At 38.6% G+C, this 18,984-nt stretch overlaps 1 protein-coding gene across 1 annotated transcript in view; it reads left to right on the top strand.

The window, feature by feature from the left end:
• Positions 1-18,984, top strand: part of LOC128644090 (disabled homolog 2-like) — a 168,682-nt gene that overhangs the window by 109,984 nt on the left and 39,714 nt on the right. Inside the window, exons 9-10 of the mRNA XM_053696807.1 lie at positions 6,536-7,204; positions 11,873-12,038. Of these exons, the coding sequence (XP_053552782.1) occupies positions 6,536-7,204; positions 11,873-12,038 (835 nt within the window). The remainder of the gene's footprint in view (positions 1-6,535; positions 7,205-11,872; positions 12,039-18,984) is intronic.

The following is an 18,984-nucleotide window of genomic DNA, read 5'->3' as shown; positions in this document are numbered from 1 at the left end:
ACACACATTTATATAAGCACTTTAAGGAAGTTCACCATGGTAATACTAGGGATTTAAAATATTGGGGTATTCTTAAAATAAACAATCATTGGAGAGGTGGTAATATCGAGAAAACCCTCCTTATAAGGGAAGCAGAATATATCTATAAGTATGACACTCTATATCCTAAAGGGTTAAATTCTGAATTAGATCTCTCTCCCTTTTTATTTGAATGATATATTATTTTAGATTATTTTACACATACATAGGTATTAGAATTTTTTTTTTTTCACTTGTAAGATTATAATCTAACTTTGCACTTTATTATGAGATTTATGTAATTTTATCAGCACATTTTATGGTATACTCATGTAATTACATTTGATATATTTACACAGCACTTTAATAGGAAGCCATTGAGCCAGTTTGTAGTGATAAATTGATTTTGTATCTCCTTCTAATTACACATAGAGGTCCCGTCAAAGATGGATGACTATTAATTTATGAATAATCTATTTATTAATCTATTGCAAATCTTTTTTCTGGTACGATTGTGAGGTCCCTTTAACAGTAAGACTGTATGATTTTATTTAAAAGGTTAGAAGAGAAAAAGACCACCTTAAAAAGAAGTTGCTACTAAAAGTCAAAATACCACCTTAAGGCAATTCTGCTAATTGAAACCACCACCAATCAGACTGAAAGACACCCCTTTAAATAAGGGCATTCACACTTGCCACCACTATCTTGATAAAGCCCATAGGAGGGCGAAACGCGTCGTGTGTGTTGGCAGTGGTGTTGTTTCTATTCCTGTGACAACAATCTACATATCCTACTTAATAACCCGGGTTATACATTTTGGAACTATTTTTCTCCTAAATAGGAGTAAATCATCTTGTTTGGCAGCAATTCTGGGATATCATTCACATTGCCCAGTATCCAATCCCTTGCGTGCTATAAGCACTAAGTGCAGGGCTCATCTGAGAGGACCGTGACTACAGGTCATAGAAGTAAGCGCAGGAATCGACTTCTTCTCCTGAACCGGAACATCTTTCAGTGACGTCAGACGCCAGAAAGTTTCAGTCGGCCCCGCTCGAGGTGAATACCGGGCTAGGGGAAAAGACATCCACCTCACGTATAAGGATCTGGTAAAGTACACGGCTGAATGGTTTGCTAAAGTGATATCTTACACAGTAAGAGGACTTTGGAATTGCAAGTATATAATTATCTACTTACACTGTTTGGCAGCAATTTGGTCTATCAATTGTTCTATCAATTTGGCAGCTTGGTGGTATTTGACTAATGAAACGCTGACCGCTTATTCAGTTACTTTTTATATGGAGAAAAGACATTTCTTTCTGACCTCATTATAACGAACTGATTGGGACTGCTCTATACAGACTGTAGGTTTTTATCTGTGGGAATTTATATCAATTGTATTTTTTAGTATTTTAAGTAATTAAATATTAGTATTCGTTTTGGGGAGACGTCCCCTTTTATATATTGATATTGTATGCATATGTGTTTTTATTAAATTTTATAAGTGCTTGATACCTTTGGCTTTTTTAGCGCCTCCCTTAGTACCTGTATTATTCTATGTGTATGGATATGTGTGTGTGTGTGTGTATGTCTATGTGTTTGTGTATGGATATGTGTGTGTGTGTGTGTGTATGTCTATGTGTGTTTGTATTGATATGTGTGTGTGTGTATGTCTATGTGTGTGATTATGGATATGTGTGTGTGTATGGATATGTGTGTGTGTGTGTGTGTCTATGTGTTTGTGTATGTCTATGTGTTTGTGTATGTTTATGTGTGGGTGTGTGTGTATGTCTATGTGTTTGTGTATGGATATGTGTGTGTGAGTGTGTATGGTTATGTGTTTGTGTATGTCTATGTGTTTGTGTGTGTGTGTGTGTATGGATACGTGTGTGTGTGTGTGTATGTCTATGTGTTTGTGTATGGATATGTGTGTATGTGTGTGTGTGTGTGTGTATGTCTATGTGTGTGTGTATGTCTATGTGTGTGATTATGGATATGTGTGTGTATGGATATGTGTGTGTGTGTGTGTCTATGTGTTTGTGTATGTCTATGTGTTTGTGTATGTTTATGTGTGGGTGTGTGGGTGTATGTCTATGTGTTTGTGTATGGATATGTGTGTGTGAGTGTGTATGTCTATGTGTTTGTGTGTGTGTGTGTATGGATATGTGTGTGTGTGTGTATGTCTATGTGTTTGTGTGTGTGTGTGTATGGATATGTGTTTGTATGGATATGTGTGTGTGTATGGATATGTGTGCATGTTTGTGTGTGTGTTAGTATCATTATAAATAATTTGACCGCTAAAATAAATGTTTATCTTTCAAGGAAAAAACAAGAAGGGTAGACATTGTGAAGCAATTGTTCAACAGAAAATGGATTGGTTGTTTTCCCGTTAGCAGGTGTAAATATTTAGTTTTCTCCACGTCACTTTTAATGTTGTTTATTACTAAAGGTCACAGCCCTGTGTGTTGACCAGGCTTTGTGAATAACTGCTATTTATGTATTTGTATTTGTGTTTTGTTGTAGAGAACTTTAGATAAGAACCCATTTAAAAAAAAAAAAAAAACTTCAGAGAGTTAGACAAGAGCTAATCACACAAATAAAGGGACTTTAAACACCTTGAGATTGTAATATAAAATGTTTAGTTATTTGTATTAAAAAAAATTTCATTATACTTGTTATTTATTCTGCTCCCTTTTCCTCAGTTTAGCTCAGAAAATTGTGGGCTTTCCAATTCCCCTGATATTCTATAAAGTAATAGGTGCCATCATGTTGAAACCTATGTTTCCCTAATGTAATATTTTGTGCTCAGGATAATTAGGGACATATAAAGTGTGCAACCTTGTGTAATATAGAGGCTTTAAACCATATAAATAGTTTTTTTAACATTGGACACGGAAAGACTTCCAGTGGGTGGCGCATCAAGATGGCCTTTAACTATTACTGCTCCATGTTAGTCATCAGCTTTTGAAATAATTAGTTGTCACAATACTCACCATCCGTTCCTCCCTTGGCAATATTAGTGCCTGGGAAGCCTTGAGAATCTTCTTGCCGACTAGGAGTCATTTAACCTCTATAATAGAACTCAGTGTTCTGCCCATCAGTTTACCTTCCAATTTTTTTGTTAGAATGTATCACTTAGTTACTAAGTGGAATGATATTTTCACACCCGCATTTGTCTCCTTATAAAGTAGTTCTAGCAGAAAGACTGAATTCCTGGGAGGACTGACTGCAGACCGCATTGGTGATTACTTAGTGGATGGGATGCCTGAAGCGGAATTGCCTTATCCTATTTTTTTTTAGACGATTCTCCTCAACAGCACTCCAGCCGTTCTGTCAATTTTTGCTACCCGTCAAATTTTGTTACCCTCTCATTCCACATGCGCACACATTACGTCACTGCATTCCACATATGTTGTAAAGAATGTTTGGAATGCAGTAATGTATGCGCGCTCATGCAAATCTCGACACACGCACTCTCGATATGTAAATAAAATTAACTGAACAGTTTCTCTAACATTAATTTGCAGCTCCATATATCATAACAATTAAAGGTTACTCCCAAATTCATTAACTTACCTTTAATTGTGATGATATATGGAGCTGATATATGGAGCTGCAAATACATATTGAGGGTGCACGCGGCACGCATGCACAGAAAAAGCTTCAAGATTTGCTATCCACCCGTCAAATTTTGCTACCCTTCTCAGTGTGCATGAGCGCACTTACATCACTGCATTCCAAACATGCTTTACAACATATGTGGCAGTGACGTAATGTGTGCAGATGCGCAATGAAAGGGTAGCAAAATTAGATGGGTAGCAAAAATCGACCGAACACTGGCTCTACATTGCCTTATCCCAATTCTTCAGTGATTGTGCTCTTCAACAACACTCCAGTTGACACAGAACCGCAAAAGGACATGAACTCAAGATTGAGGGGGGTCCGGGAATAAAGGCTCTACGTACCCTTCTGCCCTATTGGCGAATAGGGTAATGGAGGACGCTTTGATGACTTTCTCTTTTCACTTTGGGCAATCTAGTTCACTTATCCCCTTGCCTGATGCACTTCTCTATTCATGCAACCTCACACACCAAAAGTTATGGCTGATCCTGTGTGCTGGGAAGGATACACTGAAAGCAGAAGTGGGTTAAAGGGACAGTCAACACCCGGCAGAACTTAATACCATCATTTAGATACTCAGAATAAGATGCGCCTGCACCACCTCTCATGTTAAATACCTCTAATGATATGGAGTAATCGTCCACAGCACATGTTTTTCAACTGTAGACATGTCCGCCAAACTCCACCCAACGTAACATAATACGTTTCTTTTTAAAATAAACAGCCAATCAGAATAGAATCCTCTGTCGGATTCTTTACCCGCAGTCACGGCGATTCCCAGCAGCAGTTCAAATTTCTGCTTGCGGACGGACAGGACTTTCTAATACGCATGTGCATTAGCAAGAACACGAACGAGCATTGAGTTCTATAGAGAAAGGGGATGAAGGAAGAGGGGGAGGAGTTTGGCGGCCATATCTACAGCTGAAAAACGTATGTGCTGTGGACGATTACTCCATATCGTTAGAGGTATTTGACATAGGAGGTGGTGCAGGCGCATCTTATTCTATGTATCTAAATGATGGTATTAAGTTCTGCCGGGTGTTGACTGTCCCTTTAATCTACTGTTGTAACGGCTGCAGTTTTAGTGTCATTGCCTACCACTTAACTCTCTATCTCTCAGCAGCTGTTTTGTGATCACTAATTCTTACTGGGCTTATATACATCAATATGCAATAATTTTGTTGAATGTTGAAATGTAAAGCAATTTTGTTTAGGAATGTTTGCTGCTCGTTTCCTTGTGCATCAGAATAGCTTCCAAGAAGGGACTGAAACATGTTATGACAATCTAGAATTTTGTACTTAGGTATGTTTTAGCTGATAAAAACTGAGAATATGTGATACCAAAGTTTTCATTTACCTTGTCCCTAAGTTAACTTGAGCGGTTCGCTCTCACCATTGTTTCTCTTACAGTAATATATAGAAGTCATTGACTCATTTTGGCCTATTCTTTACAAGTAAATTCTCTCATCATTAAAGATAATGTCCAGTTAAATATAATTTGGATTATTATAGCCTTGGTGTATAAATAATCTAGATTTTATTAAAGACAGGAGGCGAATATTTTGCAAATTCCGAACAGCAGCAAAGAAAATTGAACTGAAAATTTGCATTAAAATTGTCAGTCAGAGTCTGCTAGCTGTGCAGCTCACTCATAAGACATATGGTGACAATGATGGCCCAAACCCATAAAATGAGATGAAGTCCTAATTGTTATTTGTGTTTAAATTTAGTTAATATGCACCATGATCCAGTCTCATTATTGTGCTTTTAAAGGAATAGTTTAATCAAAATTAAACGTTCATGATTCAGATAGAGCCGGCAATTTTAAGCAACTTTCTAAATTACTCCTATTATCAAATTTTCTTTGTTCTGTTTGTATCTTTATTTGAAAAAGCAAGAATGTAAGCATAGGAGCCGGCCCATTTTTGGTTCAGGACCTGGGTAGCACTTTCTGATTGGTGTCTAAATGTAGCCACCAATCAGCAAGCATTACCCAGGTGCTGAACCAAAAATGGGCTGGCTTGTAAGCTTACATTTAAATAAAGATACCAAGAGAACGAAGAAAAATTGATAATAGGAGTAAATTAGAAAGTTGCTTAAAATTGCATGCTCTATCTGATTCTAAGCTGCTGTGATACTGTACGTATGTTAACCAATGAAATTCAAGTGATCTGCGTATCACATTCAGTGTATGTGTTTCATTGTTTTAATCTGCGTATCACTCCCTCAAGACAGTTTCTATAATGACTGTGTCTTCAGCTGTTTGCATTATCTCAAGCTCTCAATAAAGAGTATTAATAAAACCTGTACACAGCCTTTCTTTGCACACTTTATCTGTCCCTATTTGTGCTCAGCAGATGAGATAAGGTAAAGGAAACCAAGGTTCCAAGATGGCGGCAACCATTACTTTCTAAAAGCTAAAGTACTTTATAGAACATAAAATGTTACACTTCTTTCTTTAGTATGGAAACAACTAATGTAATGTTAACACATTTATATAGATAATATTCACAAGCTAATCTCTGCTTTGGAGACGTCATTATATCTATTGTTACTCTTTGTTTAATGTCCCTTATTTGTATCTAAATAAATTTCTAACATATTTTAAATAAGCACAATGTCTTCCATATTCAGTATTATACTGGTCTGAAATACATTTTCTTCTAATTAAATCACTGCTTAATTAATTCACATTTTGTAATTTGATTCTGGAGATTGTTAGCAATAAATTCTAATTATTTCACCAATTTTGATTGTTCACCAAAGTCATGTTTATATTTCATCACATTTAATGGCATGTTAAAGAATCCCCTGAAAAAGATTTTGTCACATTTCTTCTTAATTTCATGTTTTGTCACTTTCTAATGGCTTCTTTCATTTTTTTTCTCTACGTAATTAGGAAAGTAACGAAATCCTATTAGTGGATCTAAACACTGAAATCGACACCAATCAAAACTGTATTAATAAAGGAAATCCCTTTTCATCAAATGGAATCATCCGTACTTGTTCTTCTGTTTCTCATTCCAAAGCTCAGTCACCTTTCTTATCTGAAAATCCATTTTCTTCCAATCTCAGCTTTTTCCCTGCACCAAATCCAGATCCTTTTTGTGATGATCCTTTCTCTGCTCAAGATAAATCAACTTCTTCTTCTTCTTCACATGATTTTTCCAAATCTGTAAAACATAGAGAACACCTTAAAAGTTCACTTAATGGTTCAGAAGGCAATGGTGCTTTGACTAATGATATTGAATTTGGACAGCAATTTGACCAGATTGCTAACCAGTCTTTTAAACAAGAAGCAATGTCTGACCAGTGGCCTCTTAATAATTCCCAATCACTGCCAAGAGCAAGGACTCAGAATGGTATAATAGAAAAACCCCAAAATGGTCCTTCACCAAATCCGTTTGCTGAGTGCCCGTCCAAAGTAGTGGATCTGCAAAATGGAAATGGAGTGAGAAGGAATTCTGAAAACAATTCCAGTCTCAAGACAGACTCTGTCAGTGACTCTATAAGTATTATTCCCCCTCCGCAAAATACCAAGCCCGGAAGAGGCAGGAGATGTATGAAGGTGATGTTTTACCTGTTTGTGTTTTACAGTTTCACATTACGTTTCATTAAAGAAAAGTCTTCTACTGCTATAAACCAATTCAAATATGATTATTTCTTAAAAGGGGAATTAAACTCAAAACATGATTCCACATAACATTTATGGATATTAAAGGGATACAAAAGGCAAATCTAATGTACTAGAGCATTTTATTATTGCAGTTTTGCTTGTGCAGAACTATGTGTTTAACATCCGTAAATGTTGAATACATAAAGTCAGTACCAGAGGTGCGGAGATACACACGGACAGTGATCTGCAGTTATAAACATATGTTGCTCCAGATTGGCTTAGTAGCCATGTTCAGGTCAGGACCAGTAGGGCATTGCCACTCCCTTTGGGGGTTAAACACATACGCCTAGATTACAAGTCGGGGCTGACTGCAGCGCATGTGCGATATGTTTTTTCTTTAGGCTTGAGTGTCTTCAGCCTTGCTTGCCTCGCCAGTCCTTATGTTATTAAATACGTCTCGCTAGCCTCACCAGTCCTTATTATTAAATAGTATGTAATAGCATAAGGACTGATGAGAGTAGCAAGGCTGAAGACGCTCGAGGAAGCCTAAAGAAAAAACATATCACACGTGAGCTGCTGTCAACGCGCGACTTGTAATCTAAGCGATTGTTTTATGTACAAGCATTAGTACAATAATAAAATACTCTTACACGTTACATAATTTTATTATTGCTTTTTTATGACCCCCTCAAACAATCTTATGTTTTTTTGTTATTTATTTTGCCTGCATCTCCTGTCATTTTTATTTTTCCACTGCATCCAGAGGGGCTGGAGTACATACTGTGGGATTCCAGACTCTGACCTTGCAACATTTTATAAAGTGATTGTTTGATCAGTGTACAACCTAATTGGCCACATCAGATGAGACAAGATAAACATATTGAAGAGTTGTTTTTTTTTTTAAGGTGTAGATCCCTGAAATGCAAACCAATGCATATTTTGCAAACAAAATGCCTTTTATCGTTTATTCTGTATGCAGATCTTTTGCAATGCAGTAATTAAAGGGACAATAAATATATTTTGATAACTGTGCAGTATGTGCACAATTAATAACCACAAAGGGACGCTCACAAAAAACAAAAAAGTGTCCTGTGTTGGCTGCTTTATCCAGCGCAGGAAAGCGTCACATTTAACTGAGCAGCTTGATCAAGCAGGTTGTGATTTGAGAACAAAAACAAAAAAAATGCAGCACCAGACAGGAGCAATTTTAATGGTGAACGGAGGACTTTTTGGGGCCATAAATATAGGGAACATATTATTTTTAAAAAGGTGAGAGTCTCATTGTTTTTATTAATTGTAAACATACTGCACCATTATGGGGGAAATGTACTTTCACTGTTGCTTTAATTGTGGCTATATACTACTATAATACTATGCACAATTATTATAGTAATACTATGCACACTTAAAATGATTTTAATGTTCTTTTAACAATTTTTTTCTTGTTATTTGATTTTCCCTGCATGTTTAACTATTACGAGACTAATACATTTTTTGCTTCCATTGATATGCTGCCATTAATATATAGTAGTGGTGAGTAGTACTTTTTTTCTACTGTTTTCTTGTATTTTGCATGTTTATTTTTTAACTTAGGGATTTACAACATTGTTTTACAACAATGTTTACAATATTTTGATCTTCGTCTCAAGCACAACACAGTGCTGTTATTAGCTTGGTTTTGTCTTTGGGAATTGTACTGAGCTGCCTTGTTTATGTTCTATGAGCATATACCTTCATACAGGGAGGTTTAGTAAATGTGTAGAAGAAAAACATTTTACATGTTTATCATAATCGTGGTATTTCTTTTTGGTGTTAACCATCCCCAAGACAGAACATACAATGATCTGAGATGTCATCGCAGAAAATGCAGCATGTCTGCAGAAAGAACAGGACACAAGCAGGAACAGTTAGCACTTGAACTTTGTAGTGCTGCTCCACATTAGGTTCTCTTTAAACAGAGCTGTGCTCTGGCTACACTGTGTAAGTTTCCTTAAAGTGCATCCAGAGCGAAGTGCTGTTTGAAGTGAGCAAATATGCAGTAGCACTGCAAAGCAGCAGGACATTGCTTGTTGACTGTCTCTCAGAGATTTTTCTCAAACCCGCCCCCTAGCCTTTCCCAGTCTGCAAAGCTGTTTATTCTGAATGTAAGACGTTAGTATGAGCATTGCATCTTTTTTATTACTACATTTCTATGTTAGACCAATAGAAAAGGAAACAGATTTTTTCTAATTTGCAATGCAATTATGTTATAAAACATTAAAAATTAAATTTTTATGTTAACCAAAACATTGCAATTGAAATGGTGCCTTAGAGTAACTCTCTAATTTAAAGTTGCATTTTATTTAAAAATGACCTGCAGAAAAATTTTCATTAAAAAATCTCATCGCAGAAAGTGAAGAAAAGTTCTGCCTCATAACCATAGGAAACAATATACTGTAGTTATATCATTTAAATAATCCAGGTCACGTGTACATGTTATTTAAGAATACATATAAAGTTGCGTTTTTCAGTATAAAATTAGTAGTACTGACATGTAACAAGGATAAGAGTATGGGAAATATAATCTGTGTAAATTAGCCTACATGTAACTAAAGGAAGGCAATTTGTGATCCTTAGCACCCGTATTACTGTAAGATACAGGATATTTTACTTACTTGGCATAAAAGACACAAATAATGTAACTAATAATGCTGTTGCTACTAAAGCAAACATTCTGCTGTTATGTGAACATGAAATTCTCTTAACTAGAGATTATCCACACCTCCTAGGGGCAGACTGGACAGTAACCAACTAACAAAGGTGATTTATAAAGGCTAAATACTTCCATTTGGTTGTTTTGTGAATACCACAATATCTGGCTCCTGGAAAGAGGTACCAGAGCAGCAAGTAACATACCCACATCAGGAATTTAATCTGCTTGCTCTGGGCCATCATGGGTTAAATAACTCATATATGTGTGGTCCAAGCAATCATAGGGTTGGATCACATTTCTAAGTGTGTCTTGCAGCAGTAACTTTACCCCTTGATTCTCTAAGTGTAGTTAAAGCAATTAAGGGAAAAATCACTTCTGTCACCCAATTAGACTACTGTTTTGTGTGTTACTTAAAGGGACAGTACACTCCAAAAATATATTGTTTAAAAAGTTAGATAACGCCTTTACTGCCCATTCCCCAGCTTTGCACAACCAACATTGTTCTATTAATATACTTTATAACCTTTAAACATCTAAATGTCTGCCTGTTTCTAAGCCCCTGCAGTTTGCATTTATTTCAGGGCATTTTTATGGTTTTTTCATACCATGTGTGCTATATATTTATAATGTTGTGCTCACTACCATGGAGTTATTTGTGAGTCTGCATTGTCTAAACTGCAAGTCTGTAAACAGAACTGAGATAAGGAAGCAGTCTGAGAAGGCTTAGATATAAGGTAATCACAGAGGTTAAAATTATATTAATTTAACCGTGTTGGTTGTAAAAAACTGGGTACAAAAGGGATTATCTATCCTTTTAAAGGGACATGAAAACCAAGAATGTTCTTTCATGATTCCGGCAGAGCATACAATTTTACACAACTTTCCAGTTTACTTTAGTTTACAAATTTGCTGCATTCTCTTGGTATCTTTTGTTGAACAATCAGCAATGCATTACTGGTTGCTAACTGAACACATGGGTAAGTAAATGACAATAGTCATATATATGCAGCCCCCAATAAGCACCTAGCACCCAGTTGCTTTGCTGCTTCTGAGCTTACCTAGATCAACCCTTCAACAAAGGATAACAAGGAAGCAAATTAAATAATAGAAGTAAACTTGAAAGCTGTTTAAATTTGTATGCTCTTTATTAATCACAAATGTCTAATTATGACTTTACTGTCCCTTTAAACAATAACATTTTTGGAGTAGACTGTCCCTTTAATTATTTTCTGGTCACAAAAACATTTATCACAGTGAATTTGTGTTTTTACCACTAGATGGCATTGTGAGTAATATTCCTTTTTATAGTAATGTCATAATACAGAAGTAATTATTTTATTTATTGTGGTCATTTTTTTCATCATGCATGGTTCTTGGAGAGTTATTAAAAGGACATGAAACCCATTTTTTTCCATTCATGATATAGAAAGAGCATGCAATTTTAAACAACTTTCTAATTTACTCCTATTATCAAATTTGTTTTATTCTCTTGATATTCTTTGCTGAAAAGCATATCTAGATAGGCTCAGTAGCTGCTGATTGGTTACTGCACTTAAAAGCCTCATGTGATTGGCTCACCCATGTGCATTGCTTTTTCTTCAACTAAGGATATCTAAAATATGAAGCAAAATAAATAATAGAAGTAAATTGGATTGTTGTTTAAATTTGCATTCTCTTTCTGAATCATGAAAGAAATTTTTTGGGTTTAGTGTCCCTTTAAATACCTAAGAATAAAAACATATTTTTGAGAAAAGTAATTTCATTTACTTTCTTCTATTTTTAAAGGAATCAAAATAATTTAACATGTACAAAATAAAGTTTTAAATCAGCATTTTGAATTGCCCTTATCACCTGTTTATAGTACAAAGCATGTATGTTGTGAAACTAAAACCATGCAATAATCCATATATTGTCTATTTTATATACAGCCATCTGCTGATCATTTGCTTGGTTCAGACCTGTTTCCATCTAACTCTGTGACAAACACAGAACCAGTTTCGCCTCCGGCTATCGCTCCCCCACCTGCACAAATCAATCCTTTGGATCTTTTTAAAACTAACAGTCAATCAGCTGTAACCACCATTGGAAACCTTGGTAAGTAAAAAAAAAATGGTTCTAAAAAATGTGCATAAAAAAAAAGAAAGGTGCAGTGCTAAAGGGACAGTCTACTTGAAAATGTTTATTGTTTGAAAAGATAGATAATCCCTTTTTTCTTCTTAAATGGAAAGAGTCCACAGCTGCATTCATTACTCCTTCCATTCCCCTCATTCCCCAGTCATTGTTTGCCTTTCGTCCCAGGAAGTTGGCAGAGAAGTGTCAGAATTTTTCATTTTTGTTTTTTGTCTCTTATGGAGGGTGGTGCTCTTCGGCATGGGACAGGAGTTTTAAGTAGTCCTGTCAGTCTCTTAGTAAGGGCTTGGATGAAAGTTAGAGTCCGGAGATGCAGAGAGAGTCTTTCTGCGAAACTATCCCGACTCATATTAACAGCTCCTCAAGCAATCAGCGTTGTCGAACTTCGCTCCCCTGCCTGCTTTCTTCTCTGAAGTCCATGGCGGAGGCGATGCCACCATTCATCACACTTGAAAGGCTGTGTTCCTGTTCCACAGCGTAGATTCCGGTAAGATCGTTTCATTTTACTTTATCGTACTGTAATGTGAATGTTTTCCCGAGAGGCTACCAAACCTTTGTGGGTCTAACTATATGACATAAGGGTCTCAGTGAGTCTCTGTTAGTATCTTGGAATCCAGGGTTAATATCTCCTGAGGGTGTTATTAAACAGGGGGGTTTATTATCATGTTTTTATGTGATTCAACCTGCTTATGTGTGATGTTTATGGGCACGTGGTTGGAACTTTGAGGCCTTTGGAAGTGACGCAACTTTTTGGTTGGGCATGCTTTTTTGGACTGTACGGTTTACCTTGTGTTTGGGCGTGGTTACACTCCATTTCCCATTTCCGCATTCCTGACCATCTGGCGAAGGAGATATTCTAGTCTGCAGGGGTCTGGTCATAGGAGGTGGTGAGTGACCCAGCCACTGTGGGTGTCAGGTGCGGTTTTTGTTTTAATACTTTAGTCCATATTGATATTTTCTCTATCCAGTTATGGAGGATTCTGATGCTGAGACTGTGCTCATTTCAGATTCAGTTATGGAGGATTCTGATTCCAACACTATTTTAATTTCAGATTCAGATTCTTTGTCAGGTGATGACTCTGGATTGGCCTCGTTGACAAATGTCGACCAGTTTTGTTACATATGCCATATGAGAGCGGCTGGTTCCTCGGGCTCGGGGAATCAGGGGACTGCTGAGCCATCCGTCTCTGGGGGCCCCGTCCTCCAAGAGGCGAGTTCTCTACCAATTCATACTTCTACACATGTGGGTAACCCAGTTTTTGGTTCCTCAATGCAGGGTGGCGTGTTCCCCCCGGAGGTTGCAGCACGTTTTCGCTTCCAGATAATGTTAGCAATAATCCGTCTGCAGAGTCCAGATGTTCATTTGAGATTGTGCTCATGCCCTATTGTACTGGGTCTTCCCCCTTGGGGTGGGCCTCTACAGTTCCGGCGGGTGTAACTGTTCCAGAGTGTTGTGCCTTTCGTTACAGGATTGCGCGCCTTAGCGTGTTGCTCAGACATCTTTTTCAGTTATTGAATGACCCTATCGTTAACAGATATGGGGACTTTCAGTCTGATAATGCGAATGGTGCACCTCATTAGAGATGTGGGGTTATCTCCTGTTTGTCATTTGTTTTAGATCTTGCCAAGTTTTTTTTGTAAGATAGGGCTCCGTTTGGCTGGTCCTGCGGGCAGGCCTGTGTCTTTTGGGCGTTAACCTTCGGGTTGCCTTATATTTTATTTTGTATCTGATGGGATGTTTTCTGAGTTATGAGATCATGGGTCTTCTTCCATTGTCCCGGGTGGGTTAGATCTCCTTTTGGGGATCTGTGTTCCGGATGTTGGTTGATCTGTGGGGACTTGTTTAGCTCATTTTCGGAGTTGGACTTTATCTAGGGGAGGTTTGGTCGGAGCTTTCGAGTTCTCTGTGCTGTCTGGATTTTCTGGATATGCTCCATTCCTTTTGTCTGTTTTTTTGGCGAGTCGGGGTGTTTAGTTCCAGGGTATAGTTGCCTGAACTATTAGGTACCCGGACCTGTTTTTTTCTTCCTGAGTCTTCCTCTTTCTGGGGCTTTGCTCCTGTCCCAGTTTTGGATTGTTTGGATCTCAGGGCTGGTTGGGATGTTCCACGGTGGTGGGAACTGGGGCTATGTCCTTGCTCCATCTACCTGACCGGGTCAGGGTTGGCTCGGGCTATCAGAGTATTTATTACTCCTTGCCACAGAGTAACCCATGTAATCTGGGGTTAGCTGGGTGACTTGCGCCTCAAGAATGGTGGGTTCCTACTCAGCTGCTGGTGCTGGATTCCAGTCTTCTGATGCGCCTTAGGGTTGCATTCCCCTGTTAGTTTGCCAGGGTACCCGTGGATCTGCTCTGCAGGCGAATGGGTTGGCTGTGCCTCTGTTGGGCGAACTACTTGTGTGTGGTTCCTTACTAGGACATTTGCGGGCGATTTTTTTCTTCCTGTTTAGCCGGTGGCTTTGGGTCTTGAGGACGGTTATTGCCTTTCTGGCTTCTTCCTTTTTTCTTTAGGGGATATTCGCTGCTTCAGGAGACGGAGTCCTTACTAGGGGCTTCTCCTGGTCGGGAAGTGGAAGATGGACTTGGTTCCACCTGGAATCTTGCTGGTTCCATGCAGACTGTGGGGCCTTGTTTGAATAGATCCTTGGGTCTATGGCCTTGTTTGGTTTCAGTGTTGGGTTGTACTTGTACTCTGGGAGTATGGCTCTGCCATCTTTACGCTCGTTCCTGTACCAGTTTCAGGATCTTTGTTCCCTTGTATTGGTGGCCCAGCTGGGTCTACAGGTCAGGATGTCTGAGCGGTCTATGAGTCACAGTATCCTTTGGGATGTGTGAGCTTGCTGAGTCTATTCTGATAGCTCAGTCTGCTAGGAGATGGGTTTTTCCTTTCTCCTTGCTCCTTTGACAGGAGATGGTTTCCTCTTCCTTCGGGTTCTGAAGGTTATGTCTCCTTTTTGGGAGGCCTCGATGGAGGCGTTGTGTTCCCTTTTTTAGGGACCTGTGAGTAAGTCTGGCAGCTTAGGTTGCCTGGAGCGTGCCTTCTGTTGGTGACTGTTTTGTGTGGTCTGTTGCTTGATGACTGCTGCTTCTTCTTCTTCCTTGCAGCTAGCTGGATAGCTAGCTTAGCATACTAATGCACAGTGGCTACTCTGCACTGTAGCAGACCGAGGGTTGCAAGTTCGATCCCCGGCGAGGTCTACTCAGCCTTCTTCCTTTGAGGTTGATAAGATGAGCAGCGCCTTGAGTCCCTTAAAGGGGATTAGCCGTGCTTTACAAGAACATTCATGTTTTAGCTCCCTCTGTGTTCTCAAACTTGGGGTTTCGCCTGGGTCTATTACACACTCTTTCATGGTTGAATATTTGGGTATTCTATGGGCAGGCGCTGGGAGGACTTTGCCTCTTTAGTTGCATTCCATGCTTGCAGGATGTTGGGGAGATGTCTTTCGGTCTCCGTGCCGGTATTATCCCGGATTTCGCCTGGTATAGGCGTGGCCTCCTTCCCTGTTTGGGTTCATTTGGGTCTCTGATTCTGGGCCCACTCTTGGAGGTGCTGTTTTTTGCATTAAGGGACTTTTCGGTTTCCTCTGTCCTCCGTTGCATTGTTCCCTTTGGGGACTTCAGCTGGTTTCTCCTTCAATTGTGAGGGGTGAGTGGTGGGGGACCGTCTGTTGGGCAAAGATGTCTCTTGGTGGACTGTTGGCTCAGTTGAGTCCGTTTTGCGGTCTCTAATTTGGCTCTGGACTGGCTGCGAGTCAGTGTCACTGGGGCTTTTCCTTTGAAATTTTTTCTCGGCTTCAGACGAAGTGGGATTTTTTATTGTATAGAAATTCAGGCCTGGTGCCTCAGTATGGGCCGCCTATTGTACCCACCTGTTTTGGCATTCAGTGTCCTCTATAGCTTGGGCATTGTTTTCCCAAAAGTAATGAATGCAGCTGTGGACTCTTTCCATTTAAGAAGAAAAACTTAAATTATGCTTACCTGATAATTTCCTTTTCTTCTGATGGAAAGAGTCCACAGCTCCCCACCATCATTTTATGTGGGGCGTCCTTATTATTCTTCTGGCACCTTTCACCCTGATATTTCTTCTACTGTTCCTTGTCCCTCGGCAGAATGACTGGGGGATGAGATGAGTGGGAGGAGTATTTAAGTCTTTGGCTGGTTTGTCTTTGCCTCATCATGGTGGCCAGGTTCTTATTTCCCAAAAGTAATTAATGCAGCTGTGGATTATTTCCATCAGAAGAAAAAGAAATGATCAGGTAAGCATAATTTATGGTATTACCCATTCCCCAGTTTTGCACAACCAACACTGTTATATTAATACTTTTTACCTCTGTGATTACCTTGTATCTAAGCCTCTGCAGACTGCCCCCTTATATTAGTGCTTACTCATAAATAAGTCCACGACAGTGAGCACAATTACATGACACACATGAACTAGCAGTGTCTAACTGTGAAACACTGTAAAAATCCACTGAGATAAGAGGCAGTTTTAAGCTGTTCAGAAATCAGTTTGAGCCTACCTAGGTTTAGCTTTCAACAAAGAATACAAAGAGCACAAAACAAATTTGATAATAACATTAAATTGGAAAGTTGTTTAAAATTGCATGCCCTATCTGAATCATGAAAGTTCAATTTTGACTAGACTGTCCCTTTAAATTTAGTAAGTGGTGATAACCACAATAAATATAAATATAGAACACAAAAAAAAAGAAAAGACTAAAACTTACTAAAATATGGGGAAAGGGCATTATTTGTAAATGTCAGATTTATTAAAGGGACAGTAAACACCTTGTAATAACAATACATTTCTGTTGTGTTGCTATAGAATAACATATCGTACAAGTCTTATAAAACAAATTAACATCCTGTTTAATGCAATTCTTTTTCAATAGCCAAACTCCACCCACCATTTGCCTTATTTGGAGCAGCCACTAGGGGCCTAAGTCTACAGACAACAAGGCTAACCTTGTTCATAATGTTAGTGTAAAAATGCATTGTTTTGCAGTTGTTATTAGATAAAATCAATAAGGGACAGATATATAACAGGGTTAGCCTTAAGAAAACAGCAGAGGCCTGAGACATTACAAAAATGCTTTTATTTGGCTGGAATATCCCTTTAAGCGCTTTAGGCCAGATTACGTGTGGCATGCTAACAGTTACGAGTGCTAACTGACGCGCACAAAAACCTTACTAACTAGCGGAGTTAGCGCACAAGCTGGAGATTTAAATACCGCTCCACTTGTAATCTGGCCCTTAGTAGCAATCAAAACGTGTCATGTGTACGAGATAAAGCACAAAAATTCATGATAGAGGATGAATTAAGCCAATAATAGCTGTTCAGCCAGTAAGTAAATACACAGTCTCCTGAAACAGACATCACAAAGTGTGAGACGTCCAGGCAAACATTTTCTTAGTGTGGGAGTGTTTAATATGTGCCTCAAACTCAGGTGCAGCCTTGTGTGAAAAGAATGCCAGTGGCTAACGAGTACAGTTTCACAACTACATTGGCAATCATCCAATGAATTAAGGACATGACTCAACCATAGACAACCATATCAGATAGAGTATGCAATGTTAAGCAACTTTCTAATTTACTCCTATTATCAGGAATGTAAGCATAGGAGTCAACCCATTTTTGATTCAGCACTTGAGTAGCACTTGCTGATTGGTGGGTAAATGTAGCTACTAATCAGCAAGCACTACCCAGGGTGCTAAACTAAAAATGGGCCGGCTTGTAAGCTTAGATTCCTGCTTTTTCAAATAAAGATAGCAAGAGAATGAAGAAAAATTGATAATAGGAGTAAATTAGAAAGTTGCCTAAAATTGCATGCTCTACCTGAATCATGAAAGAAAAAAACATTAGGTTTGTGTCCCCTTTAATGAAATCTCCACATCTGGGACAGTGTAAAACTGAGATGTCCAGATACATCAAGCGACTCACAATGTCACACCCAAGCTGGAACAGGAGGTTCTTCAGAGCTGGAGTAGTCAGACGAGAATCATGCTAGGATGATATGTTTTGCCTCTGCCACAATGGGTGGCGCAGGTTATGTCTAGTTTTTATTTTATACATATCAACTGAAATACCCTACTTGTAATGTCAACCTAATGAACAGCATTGCACATCACAAGTGGTTGCAAGAAGGAATGGCATATTAGCTTGTCTCACTCTCTATACACAAAGCCCAAAACTTAAAGGGACAGTCAACACTAAAAATAAACTTGCTTGAATAAATTAATAACAACACGATTATTGCAAACATCCTTATTTGCATCCTATAGTCCAGACTGAATCTTTTTTTTTTTAAAAAAACAAACAACTGCCGTTCTAAGCAACTCCTCCTATATTGATGTCACTCTCAAGCTGATTCTAACTGAAAATCACAGGAGTGTCGGCCACGACGACTCCTGAGCGTTCACGCCCAATTGCGCATGCGTAATTAGTATGTTGCATCAGTAGCTGCCTCTTTATACACGGAACTATGTAAAGGTTCCCTATTTAGCGACGGACCGCCAGCGCAACAGGTAAGAGGGACTGGTGCAACACTAAAATACATCCCAGCCTCTTCCTTCAGTGAAAAAAAAAAAACGGACACTATGCGCATGCATGTTTTAATGTTAGAATCTTTGGCGGGCACAAGAGAATTTGAAACTAGCCCTGGGGAAGAAGAAGATGAGAGGAGTTATGGAGCCATGTTTTTTTTCCAAACGGCTCAGAACGACAGTTGTTTTTTCTTTACAAAACGATTCAGTTTGGACTAGAGGATGTGATTAAGGATGTTTGCAATAATCGTGTTGTAAGTAATTTATTCAAGCAAGTTTATTTTTAGTGTTGACTGTCCCTTTAAAGAGACATTAGACACTAAATACATTTCATGCACCTCCCTCTTATCATAGGTGCTTCCAATAT

This window comes from Bombina bombina, unplaced genomic scaffold (genome assembly GCF_027579735.1).
Source record: "Bombina bombina isolate aBomBom1 unplaced genomic scaffold, aBomBom1.pri scaffold_627, whole genome shotgun sequence".
NCBI classification, from domain to species: domain Eukaryota; kingdom Metazoa; phylum Chordata; class Amphibia; order Anura; family Bombinatoridae; genus Bombina; species Bombina bombina.
This window is presented reverse-complemented; position numbering and strand designations above follow the sequence as displayed.